Source organism: Drosophila bipectinata, chromosome 3L, assembly GCF_030179905.1.
Source record: "Drosophila bipectinata strain 14024-0381.07 chromosome 3L, DbipHiC1v2, whole genome shotgun sequence".
In the NCBI taxonomy this organism is placed as follows: Eukaryota; Metazoa; Arthropoda; class Insecta; order Diptera; family Drosophilidae; genus Drosophila; species Drosophila bipectinata.
The window spans coordinates 23316043-23337693 of record NC_091738.1 but is presented as its reverse complement, the minus strand read 5'-3'; the positions used below and the strand labels follow the sequence as shown (position 1 = coordinate 23337693).

The following is a 21651-nucleotide window of genomic DNA, read 5'->3' as shown; positions in this document are numbered from 1 at the left end:
AATTCCCTCCTCCCTCCCTTAGCTACGTGTAGGCTAAAATGCAGGGATCACTTTGATCGCGCAGCACTAAGGAAATGGAGAAATCTCCAAAACTGCAGGAACTCACGCATGACATGGCCTATCCGCTCTAGGAAGAGATCAATGATGCTTATCGCCCTCCATAGGCAGGACGGCAGTCTGGCGGTCAAGACCATCACGTGACATTGGTTAATAGGAGCACGCGCGGGAGCTGTGGGGATGTAGAAGAGGAAGAGACAGTCGCGCTGGGGCGCAGACGACTCAAATTCTTGGGCGCAGACTCGAAGCCTTCATTCGTAAACCAGAATGGGACCTCAAGCTGCCGCAGGAAAGATAAGATAATCTTGGGCACATTACCAGATAGGAGGGGGAGGTCCCCTTCTAGGACCTGCGCCTGCGCGGTACCACAAGGAGCTCTAGCGGCTCAAGTGGATAGGGGTGTCAGTGCCCCGCATCGCCGCCTCAACCTAACCTTACCTATGTCCTCCACCTTTATATCGGCTTTTGTTTTGGCTTTAAGACATCAATCTCTGAAGTATCAGGGGCAAGACAAGAAACAAATATATGTTTAGATGGAGCATCATTTGCAGGGGTTTTGGTGTCGCAGGTACGAAGACTGCAGCATCAGTCGGTACCGGTGGTCCGAACTGTGGAATACCCTTTTAGGTGACTTTAAGGGGGGTTTTATTTACTAGGACCTGTGGTATCTCTTGAAGGGAAGACATATCGTCTTCCGTTACGAAGACGTAACTTGGGTTCTAGTCACGGAGGTGACTAGCTCTTGGGTTAGCCAGAGATATGAACGGCTGTGTTAATGTCGGATGACAGGCTGAGGCAAATCACAAAAAGCGGATTTCTTGAGCTTAGGGGACTCATTTAGCAGCTAAAGGCCGCTAAACTAAGTGTCAAGCGCACAGAGCTGGTCATTCACTTTATGAAAACCTATTTTATTAAATTTAACCTATTAAACCTTATTTTATACCAAATATACCACAGCACACGCGAAGCGATACGGTTTAAGATAAAACGGAAGTTTCCAAAATTTGATTCTCAAGTATTGACCTATTATTTACGGCTCCGGTATTTGGTCGCAAGGCCCTCTGACCGAGCTCTGCCGCACGCTACTTTCCGCTATTCGTTACTAATACCATTAACCAACAGCATATAGATAACCCATTTCGTACAAGAAAATGGATGCAAAAATTTCTTGCGACAGGACCCAGAGGGAGATCTTACTCTCTTTCTTACGCTCATCGTTCGTTCATCTTACGCTTACATTCTCATTGAATTGTTTCTGTTTCTCATTCTCTGAAAGAAGCGCGATGAAGAAGGTTGGTCTGCGCTTGGTTTGATCTTTGTATGTATGCGTGTCACAGATTCACATACACGGGTGCATGTGTGCGTGCGGTTTAGTTTCGAAGTCAGCGCACACATTAATTATTTTCATTTATTAAATGAAAAAAAATTTCATATCCATTTTAAAATGTATGCTGAAATATTACAAATTTTTATATTATTTCTTTCGTCATTTTATCCAAGAACGAATACCCGAATTCTGTTAGGGTAGCAAGCCTGAAAAGTTAGTAAAATCGAAAATTGTTTGCATTGGCTTCGAAAATAGAATCTGTACTTTTAATTTTCTATCTTCAAAAACACGAAAGTTGGGTCATTTCCGATTGTTTAGTTATATGTTTAGTTACAGATTCTATTTTTGGTCTGTTGATCCGACCTACCAAATTGCTATATACTAAACGGCCGGATATAGCATTTGGTAAAAGTACCAACTTTGGTGTTCTTGAAGATAGGAGCTTAAGACTTTTAGCAGTGTTAAAAAGTCTTGCATAAGTAACATTAATCCATTTTATATTAACAGCACTATCTATATTCAAACCATACAGATAAAGAAACAAACAACAAAAATCCCACGTTTGCTTTTATTTAACACAAATTTAAAATTTGTTGTAGTATTTTTATTTTACATTTTAAAGTCCTTTTCGGTATTTTTCGCCTACCGTAAAATCAGTCATGCCTTTTCCTGCCGTTCCACAAGTACCGATTCCCACTCTCCCACTGACATTATCCGGGGAGGCAAATATACTTTTGACTTTCATTCCTTTTTTTTGATTTTTACTTGTAAAATGAAGCCATTTATTTTTATCAGATTCACGTTCCTCCTCCAAGTCTTTAAAACGTTGTTGTTTCTTTTGTTTACGTTTTTTTAAATATTCCTTTTGGTTCGGTCTATGCCGTCTAAAAAAAATCATGTAATTATATTATCTATCAAAAAATAAATACATTTTTATACTTGTTTGATGGAAAAACTTCAGAACGGGAAGTTCTTTCTCGCAGATCTTTCAAAGTTGTTGTAGAACGATTTTGATAGGCATCAAATATAACATAAACTTCACCTCCACTTGATATATCTTCAATAGTTGCATCATAGTATTGACGATCCTCCTTCCATTTAGCTTGACATTTATCGCCAATTTTCCAAACCTTAGCTGCTGATACTATTTTTTCGGCCTCTAAAAGTGCAGCTTCAATTTCGTCGAAATAGTTTGAAGATGCTGCTTTAGTTGAGGAAGGTTCCACATATGACGACTTTTGCTGTTCTTCTAGTTGGGTTTGTATTAAATCTCTTGTAAGTGTTATAACCTCACCAAGGTCACTTTTAAGTTTTAACAACTCTTCATTTTTTGGGTCAGTTTGCAGTGCAGCTTCAACCTAAGAGTGTGAAAACAAAAATATTTTTGTTTTAATATATATTTATACACAAAGAAAGCAAACTTCAAGCGAAGCTGAAGTTACTATACACTTTCAGAAAAGATCTATATGGAAAATATTGACCAATTCTTTTTATTTCAAATCCATTTCATTATTAAATCAATGATTTATTTCCGATTGATGGCAACAATTTGTCGAAAAAATAATCTGTTTGAAGTCCAAACTGAGAGACTAGTTGCGTAGTCTCTGACAGACAGACTTACGGACTTGGTTATATCTACTCAAGAGGGGATTCTACTCAAAAATATATATACTTTATATGGTCGGAGATGTCTTTATAACTGCGTTACACACTCTTGACCAAAATTGGAATGCCCCCTGCAAAGTATATAAAACACTAAAACTCCCTTTCATCAAAATTTTTTACGCAGTTTGCTTCCCAGATTCTATTCTAATTGTTTTTCATTTGAATCCCATGTTACTGTCCTCACCAAAACTTATCTAAATCCGTAGATGTTTAGCTTTAAAAGTTTTTCCAAATGAGTTAATAAAAAAAGTGCATTAGTCTTTGCTTGTCGGAGAAAAGCCTGGGATTCAAAATTTCAAATCTTGCCGTCCTTATCTTAAAAGAGTTAACTAATGATTTTGATGAGTTACTTGCTGTACCACGTTTTACTATAATATATTCCTTTCGAAGGGTAATTGAAGGGCTAGACAAAAAAAAAATCGCTTAAGTTGCATATAATTTTAGACCAAATACGAAAACTTGATTCGTTCTTACAAGACAAAGTGTGATTAGATGAGAGTAGCATTCCAGCAGATGTTCGACAGAAATATGGTCATCTTGTATAATTACGACCAAGCAATTCATTAGAGTTCGCTTCGAAAACGATAACCAAAATTTGATTTTGCGCGCGGCATTATTTTAGTTTTTACTGAAAGCGAGTAAGGGATGAGATAATAATAATTGCATATCATACAGAAAACGCATACGAAAAGCTTAAACGATATGTATATCATAAAGTTTGTTATGTCTTAGAGATAGAGGTCAGCTGCTGCGAGTGTTTGGCTTAACTCCCCCAAGTGACGCCGTTGTTCATCCAGGGTTAAAAAAGGGATTTGCAGAGACTCCTGAATGTGTAGATCGCGATGTTGGAACGTTGGGAAAAAATTTATGTGGGTGTGTTACACCACTTATAAATCATGAACGTAAGCGTGAGCGTAACGTATCGTGAATTTATGTGCGTGTCATATGCCACTGAAATAGGGCCCTGCCGATCACTTATCTACAGACAGCAATGGCAAAAAAAAACGCGATTGGGCCTATGTGAGTCGTCGAACGGTCAATTCTAGAGCCGCGCGAGATATGTAGAAGAGCACAAGATCAGGGAATCACAATCGAAAGAGGCACGAGATGAAGGTAATAAACAAAGACAACTGAAACGAAGAAAAGCGCACAGATTCATAGTTAGAAAAATAATTAACCAACAACGCCAACAAGTTCATCGAGAATTTACATCAGAGCTATTTCTTTGACTAGCATTCCAGATTATTGGTATTTTGGAAAAAAATGCCTGTACTGTCATACACTCAAATTTAAAAATGAGTCAGTTGGGATGTGTTGCTCATCAGGAAAAGTACAATTACCCGAAAATGAAACACTACCTGAACCATTACGCGGTTTACTTCTCGGTACAGATCCAAATACTACCCTGTTCCTTGCAGTCAATTCGTACATTAAATTCATGCTTCCATATGACAATCGTGAACTGCAGTACGATGCTGTACAAATGACAGGCATTGTTAGTTACAATATTCCACTACCTAATATACAATATTCCACTACTTAATGTACAATATTCCACTACGTGCAGGACAAGGAGGATTTTTTTCATGCACCAGGTGGAATTTGCTAAACATTTCTTATTTCGCTACTTATTGCCGAGATACGATCAAAAAATGGCATCGCATTGTCCATTGCATCTTCAGGCAATGCAGAAACTTTATTAGATAGGGGCAGAACGGCTCATTCAGCACTTAAACATTGAACATTCAAAATAATCCAGATGCAGTGTACAACATACAATGTAAACAATGTAAAATAATTATTTTGGATGAATGCACTATGGTACGTAAACATTCGCTTGAGGCATTGGATTGGACATTTAGGGATATAAAAAACAATGACATTTACTATTCGTTTGTCACCAATATTTACCTTTATTTGATATAACTGTACTAAATGTAAAATTTAAAAACGAAAAAATAGCAAAATGTAGATAAGTAAAATTTAAATAACTTCTTAAATGATGTTTTCTTTTTTTATTGTCGATTTTTTCCTTTTGAGAGACCAAAACCAAGATATTTGCTATTAAGTCTGCAAACATACTGGGGGATGAGGAAATTAAATAATTTAACATTAAACTGCCCTGAAAAGTCGCTAAAAATGAAAAAATTTAATTTTTCAAAAGCTAATCTATCTATGAAAAGTGCGAAGATATTTTTTGAAACTAATATACATAGTATGAACACACAATTAAAATTGTTGAAAAGTTTATTTTCAGTCCTGGTTGACCTTTTTTCTTTTTACACATACATACGTATATTTTAACAACTAAAACAAAACTATAATTTTCTTTTTAAATTAGGTCTGAAAATACGATGTTGAAATTTCCTGTTTTTAATGACGTTTTTATTAAGTTTTAATTATGCTTTTTTTTGTTGTTATAATACTAGGTTTAGATTTTAATTGGTTTTGCTCTGTCACTCGTAATAGTTACCTGTTGCAATTGTAATTTGTAGTTTTGCAATTCGTCCGTCATTTTAATTAATCACTTAAAACATATCAAGAAATTTTATTTTTAAACAATCAAATGCTAAGATAGCAATAAATATAAAAACAAATAATATCGATTTTAAAATTTTTGTGTACGATAAGATTTGCGGACAAGATATTTCATTTATTGTCTGAAAGGTACAGTGGAATATGAAACATAAGAAAATTGAATTCTTCAAATAGTTCCGCAAATGTAAATGTTAAGTTCTGCTACTAAGGTACTGCGATCTTACAGAAAGAACTGATAATAATACAATTAAAAGTAACGCTGCACAAAAATTTAGCTCAATAAAAAGCCCATCATATTAACGCAAAATAGAACAGATTGAATCCATTATGTAGGGGTGTCAAAGCTCTGTAAACTGCAATACAAATGCAGAAAATCATTATTCGGTTTGACGATTTATTAGAGACTAAAAAATGCTGCACGCAGGCAGAACCAGAACTTAAAGAGGAATGATAATTCGTTACTCGTTACTTTAGTGTATAACATAAGAGGAATAAGATATACTGTGGTGCATATATAAATATTTTCAACACTCCTTCTCACCGCGGTATGTCTAATTCAAAAGATTCTTTTTTAGTTTAACCCTAGTGAAGTAATACATTTTGTGTGCTTAACTTTACATCAGAGGTCGGCACCCCAATACATTGATATAATTTTACCGCATTAGTGTTAGTAACGTATAGTAGAAAGTAGGCTTTGAGCATGACGTTTCACACATTTATACTGTGTGTGTGTGGCAGAGCTCGGGCAGAGAAATTTCCTATGCCCCCGAGATAGGGCCGTGCCGACCTCTGCTTTACATAGAGCTTTAGTTAGAACATCTGAAATCATTTTTTCGGTTGGAACATATTCAATATCAATAACTTTTTTCTTATATAAATCTCTTGTGAAATGATACTTGATATCTATATGTTTACTTCTAGCATGAAAACTCGCATTCTTCGCTAAACATTGGGCGCTCTGGTTGTCACTGTAGATCATCAATGTTGGCAGATATCAGCTTCAGCACATAAGCTGCCTCCTTAGCTGCTGTTGAAAGCGCCACATACTCAGCCTCCGTGCTACTGAGTGCTATGATGCTCTGCTTCTTCGACTCCCACGAAAACGTTGCTCCAGCCAAAAAGAACGCCCAACCACTGAACGATTTGCGGTCAGAACAGTCACCTGCCCAGTCTGCATCCACAAAGCAGTGAACAGGCACACCAGTTCGATCAAAGTGCAGCTTCAAGCTCGAAGTTCCTCTTAGGTAACGAAGGACGCGTTTAGCGGCCACCTCATGTTCCTTATGGGGGTCACTGCACTTCTGAGCCAACTTTGCCACACAATGAACAATGTCCGGCCTCGTAGTCATTGCTAGGTACAGCAGTGATCCAATAAGCGATTGATACTGCTTCTGGTTGGCTCGTGGACAGTCTTCCAAAACACATAGGTTCTGATAACCAACCTCCAAAGGCGTTGCATTCGGCTTACAGTCTTCCATGCCATAATCTCGTAACAGCCCGTCGATATACTGCTTGTGGCCAATTGCCACACTGCCCGTCTCTCCATCCCGCTCGATCTCCATGCCTAAAAAATGTTTCAGCTCTCCGCCATCTACTACTTCGAATTCCCGTGCGATTTGAAGTTTTATGTCGACAAGGTCTTCTTTTATGGAACAGCCAATAATTAGATCATCGACATATACAACAATTATGTTAAATTTTTCGCCGTTGTTCTTGGTGTAAATGCATGGCTCACTGGGACATTCAATTGTACAAAACCAATACGCTGAAGAGTACTGTCCAATTTCTGGTTCCATTCACGCCCACTCTGCTTCAGACCGTATAAAGACTTGTGTAACTTCAACACCCTTTTTGGATACGCTGTGTCCACGAACCCTTCCGGTTGCCGCATGTAGACTACATCTTGTAGGTCGCTATTTAGACACGCAGCTGAGACGTCCATTTGATGCATAAACATTTTGTTCTCGACAGCCAGTGCGATCACCAATCGGATAGAAGAATACCGAGCCACTGGGGAAAATGTTTCTTTGTAGTTTATGCCGTACTCCTGTCCACAAACTTTTGCAACTAAGCGAGCCTTGAACCGTTCCACGTTGCCGTACTGGTCACCTTTAACCGCAAACACCCATTTGCATCCAATAGTTCTCTCGCCAGGAGGAAGATTTACAAGACTCCATGTATTGGTGGACTGTAGTTGAGAATACTCCTTCTGCATCGCAACCTTCCATTCTTCAGCCTGTATCGAGCTCAAAGCCTCCTTGACTCCACTCGGTACTTGGACGTCGGCAACTCCAATAGCGTTAAGCATTATTAGGAGCATATTAGCGTTAGCGTTATTGTACTCCATACGTGGTCGTCCTGGCCTTCCAGTACGAATTATCTTAGGCCTACCTGGGCCTCGCTGAACTCGTTCGACGCTATCAACCAACTCGTCTTCACCATCTTCGGCTCCCGACTGTCCGTCCCTTGCATGATCTCCGTCATTTTCATCGTGACCCCCATTTATCTCCTCACCAAAAACGCTTCCGTTTTCTGCCAATTCTACTGTCGATATATCCTCAGTTTTTGTTATATCGTGCTCAAGGAACACCACATCTCAGGCTTCCTTGATAGTTTGCGTATCAGGATTGAAGAGTCTATACGCTTTGGCAGTTTCTGAATACCCAACCAGGATATGCTCTATTCCTTTCTGAGAAAACTTTCTTTTCATTGTCTTGTCTAGCACAATTGCCTTTGTACCAAACACCTTAAGATGGGATACGCTGGGCTTTTTCCCAAACCATGCTTCGTATGGAGTCATGTCTGTCAATGTAGACGTTTCTGATCGGTTCCTCAAATACATCGCAGTCATTATCGCTTCCCCCCACAGGTACTCGTTCGCATTAGCGTAAACCATCATGCTCCTTGCCATTTCCACTAGCGTCCGATTGGCACGCTCAGCCACGCCGTTTTGCTGTGGAGTATGGGGAACGGTGAGCTGCTTCTTAATCCCATTGCTTACCAGGAAGTTTTCGAATGCTCCATTTATGTACTCTCTACCATTATCGCTCCGTATAGCTTTAATCTGCTGCCCAGTTTGCTTCTCAGCCAACAACATAAATTCTTTGAACTTCTCAAAAACTTGGTCTTTTGTTTTAAGCATATACACCGATACATAACGCGTCTTGTCACGCGTCAGGAGGAAAGTGCGGGTCGAAGAAAGCGGACGTGCCGCGCGGGCGCTCCCGAGTGACGCGGCCAAATACTGCAGAATCTAAAAAAGGATCGGGTAGTGGGTAACCGGACAGCTGGGGACGGACTCACCTACGCGAACCACAACACTCCCTGGATAGGTCAATAGATGGCCTCCGCGAAGATCAGGATGTGCCGCCAACCGCCGAGGTAAGAGACGCGAAGAGAGCTTTCTCTTCTAGGAACTCTCTTCGCGACACCTTTCTCCTGAGTTGACCGAGCTAAGCAAACGTGGCTGCCCCCACCAGAATTGCGCAGGTCATGGCAGCTGATCGTAACCAGCTGGTGGGCAGTGTTGGGAAACGCCCTAACATTGCCTGCCGGTAGAGGGCGCGGACCAAGGGCACCAGGGCTCCCGGACGTCGCAATGACGCGACTACAGGAGCCCGGTAGAGGGCGCCAGCGACTCAAGGCAAAGCAAAGGGTAGCATACCTTTCAGGGCTGCTGCCTCAGGTCCTTTGACCAACCTAGAGCGAAAGGGGCTAGAAATCTCTGGCCTGCCATGAGGTGACGAAGGTCATGGAGCTGACCAACTGCCAACCCCTACGGCGGTTCACCCTTAAAAGGGGCTCTGGCGACCGAGCAGGAGCGGTATAACTCCCATCGCTCCCGCCAGGAGGAAATTCCAGGCGCACCGATGGAAGGCAGTGCTGAAACCCCCCAACCGCAGCATGCATTAGCCATGCTCTATGCACTTTCCTCATGCGCCACTTCATGCGAAGACAAGGGCCGGAAGGATGTGAGGCATCAGACGGGAAGCAGAAGTTGCCCCATGTCAGCGAAAGGAGGTGGACCTAGGACGACAGGATGCTAGTGCTTCAGCTGAACCTGAACCACTGCAGGGCGGCTCAAGATGTGCTGTCGCAGACTGCGAGGGAGACGAAGACGGACATAGCGCTCCTAAGCGAGCCCCATAGGACTGGCTCAGACAACCGCTGGGCAGTGGACCTATCGGGGAAGGCTGCCATCTGGAGCTGCGGCGCAACCGGCGCGACAATGCATTCAGTGCACAGTGCGGAGGGATTCGTAAGGGCTCGGATAGGTGGGGCATGGCTTTACAGCTGCTACATGGCACCTAGCCTAACCACCAGTGAGTTTGAGCGCATGATGGACTGCCTGGGAAAAGATATCAGAGGCCGCTCCGACGTCCTGGTAGCAGGGGACTTCAACGCGTGGGCTCAGGACTGGGGCTGCCCGAGGACGAATGCGAGAGGGAGAGTGGTAAGAGAAACCTTCGCCTCACTCGATCTCGTATTGCTGAACGAAGGAAACCAGCACACCTTCAGCAGAGCCATCATTGACCTGACGTTCGCGAGCCCCTCGCATCGAGCAGGAGAGGCGGTAGGGTGGAGAGTTGGGGCCTGCTGCGGGCGAAGCAATGCCTAACGGTCGTCCCGTCCGTCCTCAAGCCCTTACTGTCCATTACCCACGACCAACCACAACCCCCGGCACCCCCCCCCCCCCCCCCCCCCCCCCCCTTTTTGGTTATGTTAACGGTCTAACGATTTTCCGCCACTTTTGGAAATTGTTTCACGCATATCTTGCTTTTCGCACAAGCCTCGCAAACAAAGTCATTCGTGCTACCGGTTACTCCGCGTAGACCATACACTAGTTATTTTCGAATCATGGATTTTAAACTTTCGAAATTTAAATGTCCGAATCTATTGTGCCACGTTATTACTTGATTTGTTTTTCCTTTTGCAGCAAAAGCCGTTTTGTTTTTATTTTCGAAAATAAACAAGTCATTCTGTTTGTTTGCTTTTAATACCGTTTCGCCGTTCTTATTATTGACACTAGCACTATTTTTCGAAAATCTTATTTCGAACCCGTTATTAGTTGCTCTCGACACCGAAATAAAATTACACTGAAGGTTTTGTACGAACAATACATCAACCAATTCAATAATGTTTTCTTGCCAAAACAGTTTTACTGTTCCAATGCCTTCAGCCTCAATGTAATTTTCTCCAACCAGCATTATTTTTTCCTTATGCTCACGAATTGAAACAAATAACGATTTGTTTGCACATAAATGGGCTGTTGCCCCACTGTCAATGCACCAAATATTCTTCGTTAGTCCACTTTGCTCACACTATTGTCATCCTTTTCTGATCTTGCGTTTTTCTGTTTTGAGTAGCACTTTGCCGAAACATGTCCGTAACGACCGCAGTTCCAACATTCCACATGTTTCATGTCTTTCTTATGCTTGGGCTTTTCCTTTTCGGCACGTGACGAGTAGATTTTCTGTTCCGCTTTATTGTCCATTTTGTCTCCCACTTTTCGTCGTTCTCCCTCTTCCAGCAACTTAATTTTTAGAGAAATTAAGGAAGGCAAAGAATCACGCGTCTCCATAGCAATTACGAAATTTTCGTACGAATCCGATAGGCTGGACAACAAAATTATTACGAGCATTTCTTCTGGGACTGGTTGATCGATCTCTTGTAATTTCTCGATGACGTCATTGAAATTACTCAAATGCACTGTGATGCACTTTTAATTTCACGACCACACACAATTGACCAAAGTTCTGAGTGTACCAGCAGACTTTTCATTTGCACTGCCCACGAACTATAATTGTCACTATCAAGTTTTTCTATTGAGTGTTGCGAACTCATCTTGTTTATCTTGTTCATTAAGCACCACCGAATCTCTAATTATTTTATAATCTTTTCGACTATTACGCAGTAGTTTTCTTGCTGGCCTGGGCCCATAACCTATTCGGTTTGACGATTTATTAGAGACTAAAAAATGCTGCACGCAGGCAGAACCAGAACTTAAAGAGGAATGATAATTCGTTACTCGTTACTTTAGTGTATAACATAAGAGGAATAAGATATACAGTGGTGCATATACAAATATTTTCAACAATCATAAAATAAAATAATAAATAAATATAAATAAATATAATAATACGAGTATTTCTAAATAAATATACATTTTGGGAACGGGTAAAAATTAAGCAACAATTTTTTTAAAGTATTTTTCGAAAGGAGATGGATTTTTTTTTGCAGATATGATTACGTATTTTTGTATATTTATAAAGTTAATTTATTAATAAATTACACTGACCGCAAATAAATTGGTAACTTTGATCTCTTCAATAACCTCTTTACGTACAAAACGTACCACATTATGGGGACTTTATCCTTATTTTGTTCGAAAATCGGCCAATATTTGAAAATGTTTCGTGGAAAAGTAAAAGAAAGCATACAAGTTTCTGCTTTTGATCATTTATTGGTATTAAAAAAAATGTTTTTTGTCAAAAGCTTAAATGACGTCTTGAAATTGGCGGATTTATTGGGCTTTGCGAAAAAGTTTTTAATATCTTGTAAATTCTAGAATCTTTCTCTTTCATAACTGAATAAAAACACCTTATCAGTGTATCACAACATATAAATTTTTTTATGCTTTAAGCCCAAATTCAAAACATTCAAACATTTTATAGACATTTAAATCAATTAATTTAAATTTAAATGACATTTAAATCATTAAAAATTTATGTATAAACACATGTGTCATGCCACATGTGACATGTTTTCGGTCCAGATGCTCTAACTCGTGAAAGATTGTGGTATCAGAATATCCGATGATATGTGTAAAAGTTCCACATAAGTAACTTTTGGAATCACAAATTTTAAAACGGTCTTAGTGCATATTAATGATTAATGGTTGGCTGAGTATGTCTATTAGAGCTTCGTTTAGAGTTGTGCTGGTCTTTTACGATTTTCCCTAACTTTTTAAAATTATTTTTCTTCCTGAGGGGCCACCAAACTTTTATGTTTCTTCTCTATGGGATTGCCTTAGAAAAATTAACTCAGGTAAATTATTTCCTATTAAATCTATTAACATTTTCAAAATGGTTAATTAGGTTTCCTTGGTTTTATTAAAAGGTGGTCAAAAGATTTTAACGACCCCTATTAAAGTACTATTAAAGTTTTTTTATTTCTTTGGTCCATCCGATACCGGAATATGTCGGGTTCATATGTCTGGAGTCCTCGATTTGCCTAGAATCGAGTCCTCGAACAGCATAGAATCCGTACAAAAGAACTTTTTAACATTTGCACTTAGAGGTCTTACCTGGGAGTCAAATCTTCATCCTCCCCTTTTATCGTAACACACTCTTTCTAATAAACTTAGCAACCTTAACAAATCGCAGGCTAATGCTGGATGTAGTTTTTCTAAATATCCTCATCAATGGCGATGTAGATAGCCACATTTACTAACACGATTACAATTCAATATTCCTAATAGATGGATTAGAAATTATAGTCCTTTAATCCTTTGCTATTGTTGTTCGACAAATGCACATATGACATATGAACCCTTTATGGTCTTATGTTCAAACGGCAATGGTCTCAACCCTATCATCTCTCTTTCTTGTCCTTGAAATTTTAAAACAAGTCTTTTAAATTTCCTAACTGATTCTTCTTAGTTATCTTTATGTCTTTTCTATTTAGTTTATTAAATCGTATCTCGTGCGATATCGATATCGTCTGGCCCTCTAAATTTTTTCATGAATGCAAGATTGCTTATTGGTGCACTAATTGGTGCACGAGTCATTCCCTCAGTTCTGAAAGAACGCGAAAAAAAAATAATACTCAGACTAACCAGTCTATACTCAGTCTATGCTGCTTTCACAAAAAAATCCAAATGGCTTAAATACCAAAATACCTAAGCTCACCCATTAGATTAATTCTAAGGCTAATAGTGTTACACCTAAGGGCGACTTAACCAACCTTGGCTCATTCAAGAGCAGCGTCATTTTATGACGACACAATGAAATTCTGCACTTTCGACTCACACTATTACTGCCTCGCTCTTTCACCCGATCGCCCCCCGGGCGACCCTCTTATCCTCACACATGTGCTAAAGCAGGAAGAAGACCCAACGCCATTACATAGAGCTTTTTTTTACATTTTGTATTCAAAGAAACTCCGTTTACAATAAAATTTTCATAAGGATGAGCAAACTAAATATCAGTTGTATATCCGATTTATATTTGTTAAATCGCCTATTTTAGAGTTTAAATAAATATGCCAACAAAATCTTACATATTTTTCATAAAATACACATTATATAAACAAATGTACATAGTACATATATATTATATTTAGTACATATGTTTAGTGTGCAACGCAGTGAAGGAGACATGTCCGACCCTATAAAGTACATATATTCTATTCTAGTATATATATATATTCTATATATTCTATTCTATAGGTGATCAGGATCACCTCCTGAGTTGATATAAGCATGTTCGTCTGTCTGTTTCTACGCAAGTCTCTCAGATTTAACGCTATCGACTTGAAACTTTGCACCCCCTCTTCTTTTCTTTGCACGCAGTATATAAGTCGGAACGGCCGAGATCGGCCGACTATATCCTATAGCTGCCATACAACTGAACAATCGGAAATGACCCAACTTTCGTGTTTTTGAAGATGGAAAGTTGGAACTTTATACAGATTCTATTTTTGGTTAGTTGATCCGACATACAAAATTTTATAAGGATCGGTCCAACTTTGGTATTTTTAAAGATAGAAGCATGGGACTTTGTTTTAGCTTTATTTCAATAAATGGGGTATATTATGATATTCTCATGAGGATCGACCAACTATATCCGATGTTTCCAGTTGTAACTGCAAAGGTATATCAACTTTGGTTCCGCCCGAAGATAACTTTCCTTTCTTGTAAACCCTTATTATTATTTATTAGCGAGCGGATGCTCGCTAACTTTAAACGCCGAATTAGCAAAGCCGAGCGGCCGAAAGAGAGTCGGCTTGCGACCAACAAAACATCAGTTACTGATTAATTATTATGTTTAAATTAGTTGCTTGCTGCTTGACCCGACATTCTCCCCCCAGTTGGGGTTTCTACTCCAACTTCATCCGTAAGGGGCAAAAGGCACAGCTTAGTCACAGCTCGCTTGGTAATTCCAGATGATGTTTTTATCACCGCCACTCGAAAGATACCATCCCGACCGGGGATTAACTCCATTATTCTCGCAAGCGGTTATTTTATCGGAGGTAGATTCTTGTCCTTTACTAGCACCACATCGTTCGAAGCCAAGGCAGGACCGGAGGCGCGCCATTTGGAGCGCTGCTGGAGAAGGCTTAGGTTACTCCTCCTTCCATCGGGACCAGAAAGACTGCAGGTAAGACACTCGCTGCCAACTGTCCAACCGGTTGAAGTTCAGCTTTGTGACATCAGGCTCGATAAAGCTGACTGACGGACCACCAGTTAAAAATGAGCCGGGGTCACAACATCAAGGTCTGCAGGATTTTCTGAAAGAGACAATAAGGGTCGTGAATTTATAACAGCCCCAATATGGCACAGCAGCGTTCGCAGCTCCTCGAATCCCAGAACTGCAGATCCGACAGCTCGGTAAAAATGGTGCTTGGCGGTTTTAACAGCCGCTTCCCACAGACCACCGAAATGCGGAGATCGAGGAGGAATAAAATGCCATTCGATGGACTCCATAGAGCAAAACTCCAGCAGTGCCCGTTGATGCTCTTCGCTTAGAAATAATCGGCGCAGCTCCTTTAGCTCGTTTTTGGCTCCAACAAAGTTGGTTGCGTTGTCAGACCAAATATGTTTAGGCCTTCGGCGGGTGCATATAAAACGCTTCAAAGCCTGCAAAAAAGACATTGTGGACAGATTCTTACAAGCTCCAGGTGGACGGCTTTGGTAGCAAAACAAATGAAAATGCTAATGTAACATTTTACTAGAGCCTTATTACGCACTTCCGGCTTATAATAGAACGGTCCACAAAAATCCACACCAGTGACTCCAAAGACCTGGGAGCCGCTAACTCTTTGCTCCGGGAGATCAGCCATAATGTGCTCCAACAACCGAGGCTTAGTCCGGAAGCATCGGATGCATTTGTGTATTGCCTTCGTCACGGTTTTTCTCCCCCCAATTGGCCAATATTGCGACCGAATAATTGCCAACAGTGCGCGAGGTCCCGTATGTAAATTTCGCTCATGGAAGTCAACAATTATAGCCTGCGTAACTGGATGGCTTCTTGGAAGTATAATTGGATGTTGACTATCAAAATCCAACGACGAATTTTTTAGCCAACCGTCTACGCGCAAAAGTCCAAATTTGTCCAAGAAGGGAGAGGATGAGGCAAGGGTACTGGATACCGCTATCTCTTTTCTTTTTTAAAGAGCCTTTATGTCCTCCCAAAAATGCACACGCTGCACTAGCCGCAATAACAGCTGTGTTCCAGATTTTATATCGGTAGCCGTAACACCGTTGTGGTGAATTCGTTGAGAAAACTTGTATACGTAAGCAAATACCCTCTGCAGTGCTGGAAACGAATTAGCGTACTTAGAAACCGCTGTTATATCCACGTACGGAGACTGAATGAGCAGGACCCTTGCACGCAACTCCAGGGTTGATCTCTCAGATGGGACCGCGGTTGGCCACGTCTCTTGGGATCCAACGAGAAACGGAGGACCATGAGCCCACAGCTTATTCTCAACCAATTCATTGGGAAGAGCACCACGCGACAGGATATCTGCTGGGTTCAAAGAAGTGGGAACATACCGCCACTCCATTTCTCTAGTTAGCTTCTGAATGGTCGAAACTCGATTGGCGACGAAAACATTAAACCGAGAGGGTTCTTCTCGAATCCAAGCAGAGCCACAGCAGAATCGCACCAGCAAAAATACTTTCCAACGTAGACCTTCAACTGCTCTACTTCCGACATAAGTCGAGCCAACAACTCGGCTCCCGATAACTCCAGCTTCGGCACCGTAACAGTCTTTAACGGCGCAACTCGGGACTTCGAACAGAGTAAATAGCTTGCAGATCCTGCGCCCTTGGACACGACATAAACGCATGCCCCATACGCCTCAATGCTGGCGTCACAGAATCCATAGACATCCACCTCGGATTTCGATGCTAGCACCCATCTAGGGAATTCGGCGCGCTGCGTACTAACAAAGCTGCTACAAATCATATTCCAGTCGCAGTGAAGGGCTTGAGGAAGACTTTCATCCCAGGACAACTTCTCACGGCACAGTTTCTGGAGAAAGATCTTTGCCTTTAAAATTACAGGACCAACAAGGCCTAAGGGGTCATAAAGCCGAGCGACTGAAGAAAGCACAATGCGCCTAGTGGGCTTTGAGATTGACTGAGTCCCTTCAAAAGAAAATAGCAAGCGGTCAGTTGCAGGATCCCAAGCAAGACCCAGTGTCTTTGTGAAGTTACTGCCATCATCAAACTTTAGGAAAGACTCCCGATCTTCTTAAGGCACCTTATCCAGCACGTCAGCAACATTGGAGCACCACTTCCTTAACCGAAAATGGCCTTTGGCAAGGATCGCGGATGTTTGCTGCATTATGCTAATAGCTTCATCTATAGAGTCGCCTCCGGAAAGCAGATCATCCACATAAAAGTCGCGACGCAGAATTTCGGCCCCCTTTGGAAACATTATTTGCTCATCATCTGCCAATTGATGCATTGTCCGAACTGCTAAAAATGAGGCAGGCTTCGTTCCATAAGTGACCGTTTCAAGCTTAAAAACCTGTAACTCATCCTGGGTGGAATCCCGCCAAAGAATAAACTGCAGATAGCTGTCCTCAGGAAAAACCCTGACGCAACGATACATTTTACAAATATCTCCAGTAATGGCCACCCGATGGCATCGGAACCTTAACAGAATATGCAGTAACTTTGGCTGAATAACTGGGCCACACATCAACACGTCATTCAATGAATATCCAGAAGTTGTGACAGCAGATCCATCAAAGACAACCCTGAGCTTGGTTGTTGAACTGTCCTCCTTTAAAACACAATGGTGTGGAAGAAAGTATTGACCAGTGACGCTCGCATCAGCAGGGACTGGAGACATATGACCCAATTCCAAATCTTCTTTTATGAATGCAGCATATTGCTCCTTTAATTGAGGACGGCGACAGAGCTTCCTTTCGAGGGAAAGAAATCGTCGAACGGCTTGGGGATACGACTCTCCCAGCAACTCAGAACCGCATTTTAACGGAAGCTTCACAGCGTAAGCGCTGGGATCCAGCCGAGCAACATGTTGCACGAAATGCGCATCGCAATCTAACTCTTCCTTCGTCCGCTTCACAATAGGCTCGGGGCAGTCTTCGATTTCCCAAAACCGGCGGAGCAGAGAATCCAGCTGATCATCCAGCATTGTTGCGCTCTCCGGAACATCCTTGTGGGCAGTGGAAACGAGTGATCTTCTCTGGACATGTGAACCGCCTCCACACACGACCCATTCAAGTCGGGTTTTCTGCAGCAACGGCAGGCCGGCTGAGAGCTTAATTTGCCCAACACACAACAGCTCATAAAACAGAGTGGCTCCGATAAGAAGGTCGATGCGCTGTGGGCGGAAAAATTCAGGATCAGCCAAAGAAAGATTGCCAGGAATATTCCAACTGGAAACATCCAAACTGAAGCTAGGCTGCAGGTCCGTGATATTGGCGGCGATGACGGCGTTAACTAGGGCCGAGTTCTCGGAACAGTGGGAACGTAGGAGAGCATCAACAGAGAATCCATCTGTCGCAAAACCGGTATTTCCAATACCAGACACCGCCATGAATGATTTGTACCTCCGGAGCTGCAGCTGACTTGCCAGCCGGGAAGTGATCACGTGCACCTGAGATCCAGAATCCAACAGAGCTCGGCATGCAACAAGGGATCCAGCGCGACTACGAACAAAAATGTTCGCTGTAGCAAGCAACGATATATCGCCGCTGTGACCTTGAGCAACTAGTGCATTAGCAGTGGACGGCGAAGAGGCTATAGGCTCGGTGACCTCGGCTATGGCTGACGTGGGAGGACCAACCAACGGCTGGCCGCTAGATGCCGGCGGCTCCAGGAAATGCAGCAGGCTGTGATGCCTCCTTCCACAACTGCGACAATTAGCAGCGAGGCACTCACGCATGTGATGGCCCGTTTGCAGACACTTCCGACAAAGACCGAGTCGCCTGGCCACACCAAGGCGAATCTGAGGGGGCATTGATAGAAATCGGGGGCATGCAGACATTATATGGGACCATCCACCGCATAGAGCACAGGTAGAGGGAAGCGAATTAGTAACAATAAAGGATGATCTACTATTATTTGCACCTCGACGCCTACCCACATGAGCGCCCGTATGCAGCCATGGCCACGTCCATAGCCTCCAGCGTCCTACACCGCTGCTCTAAAAATTCGGCCATCGACTCCCAAGTAGGGATGGCGTCTGAACCTGAGGAGTTTTGACTCTCCTCCCACTTGGCCTGGGTAGCTGGGTCCCACCTTTGAAGCAGAACTTGGACGATGATGCAGCTGGCGATCTGAATTCTGTAAGGCTCGCATATGGGCATTGAATTTGCCCAGAATTCCATTGAGGCCCAGAATCTCGTTCACGTGTGCCTGAAATATTAAGCGACGGTTATTAAATCGTTTCTCCAATAAATTCAGCGCAACATCATAGTTCTCGTCGGAGACTTCCAAGGAACGAACTGCTTCGAAAGCGGACTCCCGAAAACAAGATCGCAACCTTTGCAACTTTTCCACCTTACTAATACGAGGATTGCTGCCGACGATTGTAGAGAAGATCGAGTAAAATTCAGCCTATTCCGAGTATCCACCGCTGAACGTAGGGAGCGGCAAAGGAGGCAGCACTTGAAAACTTTGACCTAACCCTGGGTCAGCCTGCATGGTGGACATTCCGTTGGCAAGGGTGGAGTGGGCAGCAATTCGAGATGAGCGAAGGGTCGTCTCGTGCTCAATTTCCGCCTGCATCGTCGCTACGAGCTCCGAAACAGTCCATCGAAGGTCACTGCTTATCTGCAAAATGTCCAAATCCTCAAGCTCCCCGTGGATGGTCTTGAAGCCACATGGTGGCTATCTGACCATGTCGCACATGAAGCATGGCATCATCCACCTTGGAAATAGGCTGAAGAGCTCCTTGGATCCTCTGTAAGTCCTGGAGAATACCCAAGGCCTTGCACTTTAAAATAGCACTCCGGGTTGGAGTGGGTGCTCCTGTGACGGCGCCGCTGGAGTTCATGATTTATTATATTGAGTTCCGAACAACCCGAAATAAATTTTATTTGCTCGCAGAACCGTAGCGGAATTGTGGAATGTACTTGTATATATATATGAAGCTATGTGCGAGCGAATGCACTTGCGTTGTGGATCGTATGTTTGTATGAAGTCTATGCGCGGGCGAATGCACTCGCGTTGTGGATCGTAAATATGTATGTGTGCTTGTTACCTAACGTTTATGTTTATGCCTGTATGTATGTATAATATAATAATATATTATAATTTGTTTATTATTGTAAGCAAACTTATTAGCCACGTATGATAATTTTTCACATAACACTGTTTACAAAATTGTTTTGTTTTTGTTTGTAATTTGTAATTTGTTTATGTGTATATAAATATATTAACTATCACGTCGGGGTTCACCAATGTTTGGTCATCGAGCGTTTTCGATGCCGTAAATAAAAAATGAGAATTTACTTAATTTTAACGTTATAAACTTTATTCAGGCCGCATATGAAATTAGGATTTATGAACAATATTTGAAATCCAATTTAGGATGCGAGCGCAGTAAGAAGACGAACGAGAGTGGCGCCAACCTTCCAGAATAGGCTGAGCGGATGCTCGCTAACTTTAAACGCCGAATTAGCAAAGCCGAGCGGCCGAAAGAGAGTCGGCTTGCGACCAACAAAACATCAGTTACTGATTAATTATTATGTTTAAATTAGTTGCTTGCTGCTTGACCCGACATATACAAATATAAATAAAATATTGAAAAAATTCCTATTAATAAATATTGCAAATATTTTAACATTCATACATATGTAGTAACATATCAACAAAATTTCTTTAAGTGTATATCAGTAAATTTTGTAAACCGAAGCTAAAGCCTTTTGTAGCTGCAAATAGCCTCATTCCAATATTTGTAAAAACATAAACATTTAATTATTCCAATTCGGCTGAAAACAGCCTCATTTCAGATTTCCAATTTCTAAGAGTCACTTCGGATTGAAAACCAAAACAGGCTTTAAGCCAGATTAGGAAAGTTCCCAATTTTAATGGAATTAAGTGCATTCATCAGACGGATCGAATAAATTTTAAATTTATATCCATCAACTGATCCGCGTCAAACAGCTGTATTCTTCAGTTCAATTGATATGCAACCATCTGGAGATGCACAGCGAGTGTCCCAGCTATCAGCAGCAACCAATTGGCCTGATCTAAGGATTACTCTCATCGTTGAGTACAAAACCCAAACCCCATGCGAGGAATTACTAAGATGACTTTACAATACCCCCTTCAATGGAAGCATTCGTAAGTTCTTCGAGGATCTAGATTCTAGAATATAAAATATTTGTCATAACAAACAAATTGTCGTTAGAAAACAATAATTTAAACACAATGATTTATAATAATGCCATGAATGCCATGTAAAAGATGTAATAATGCGAAAACTTTGTAACGAACAGTCGACCTGGTGAGGTGGCATCTTTGGATCAACGGCTGAGAGAAGGGGTTGCACGCGGTTGCCAGCTAGGCCTCGTCATATAGGGCCCTTTCTCTCTCCCTGATGCTTACCTCGAAGATCATAAATTCTATCGTTAATCGATTGCGTGCACGGCCTCTCGAACTGCAAAGGCCAAACATAGTCCTCTCAAAACAGATTTCATTTGGATCCTCAAGATCCTCGAGAACGCAAAAGTTGGGGGTGGTTCAGCGGCAAGGCGGTGGCGAATTAAGCGAGGCGAATTATTTTTCCTTTATCTCATTATAAAATTCATGTTTATTAGGCTAAGGTAATTTTATACATTTACTTTTTTCCCATCCC

General features: G+C 41.7%; 2 protein-coding genes across 3 annotated transcripts; one reads left to right on the top strand and one right to left on the bottom strand.

The window, feature by feature from the left end:
- Window positions 1–1938: 1938 nt before the first annotated feature.
- Window positions 1939–5679, bottom strand: Spf30 (Splicing factor 30). Of its 2 annotated transcripts, none has more exons than XM_043214174.2 (3): window positions 5523–5679; window positions 2324–2742; window positions 1939–2268 (listed from the first exon to the last, which is right to left on the bottom strand). In XM_043214174.2, the coding sequence occupies exons 1-3, from the start codon at window positions 5562–5564 to the stop codon at window positions 2001–2003; spliced, it is 729 nt and encodes a 242-aa protein (XP_043070109.1). In that variant the 5' UTR covers window positions 5565–5679; the 3' UTR covers window positions 1939–2000. The 2 variants fall into 2 exon arrangements, with proteins under 2 accessions (XP_043070109.1, XP_017097412.2); XM_017241923.3 differs by lacking the exon at window positions 5523–5679 and adding an exon at window positions 3524–3628.
- Window positions 5680–9626: 3947 nt separating this feature from the next.
- Window positions 9627–21047, top strand: LOC138926306 (uncharacterized). Its single transcript, XM_070279992.1, has 2 exons — window positions 9627–10160; window positions 20958–21047. The coding sequence occupies exons 1-2, from the start codon at window positions 9627–9629 to the stop codon at window positions 21045–21047; spliced, it is 624 nt and encodes a 207-aa protein (XP_070136093.1).
- The last annotated feature ends 604 nt before the right edge of the window (window positions 21048–21651 follow it).

Bases quoted from the DNA above. Each gene is read 5' to 3' on its own strand.
- Spf30 (XM_017241923.3), bottom strand. From the start codon at position 3,613: ATGAATTGCTTGGTCGTAATTATACAAGATGACCATATTTCTGTCGAA. The intron at 2,743-3,523 runs GTAAGAACGAAT...TCACACTCTTAG, and splicing joins ATCTAATCACACTTTGTCTT to GTTGAAGCTGCACTGCAAAC. The intron at 2,269-2,323 runs GTATAAAAATGT...GATTTTTTTTAG, and splicing joins GAAGTTTTTCCATCAAACAA to ACGGCATAGACCGAACCAAA.
- LOC138926306 (XM_070279992.1), top strand. From the start codon at position 9,627: ATGCTAGTGCTTCAGCTGAACCTGAACCACTGCAGGGCGGCTCAAGAT. The intron at 10,161-20,957 runs GTAGGGTGGAGA...CGCGTCAAACAG, and splicing joins CGCATCGAGCAGGAGAGGCG to CTGTATTCTTCAGTTCAATT.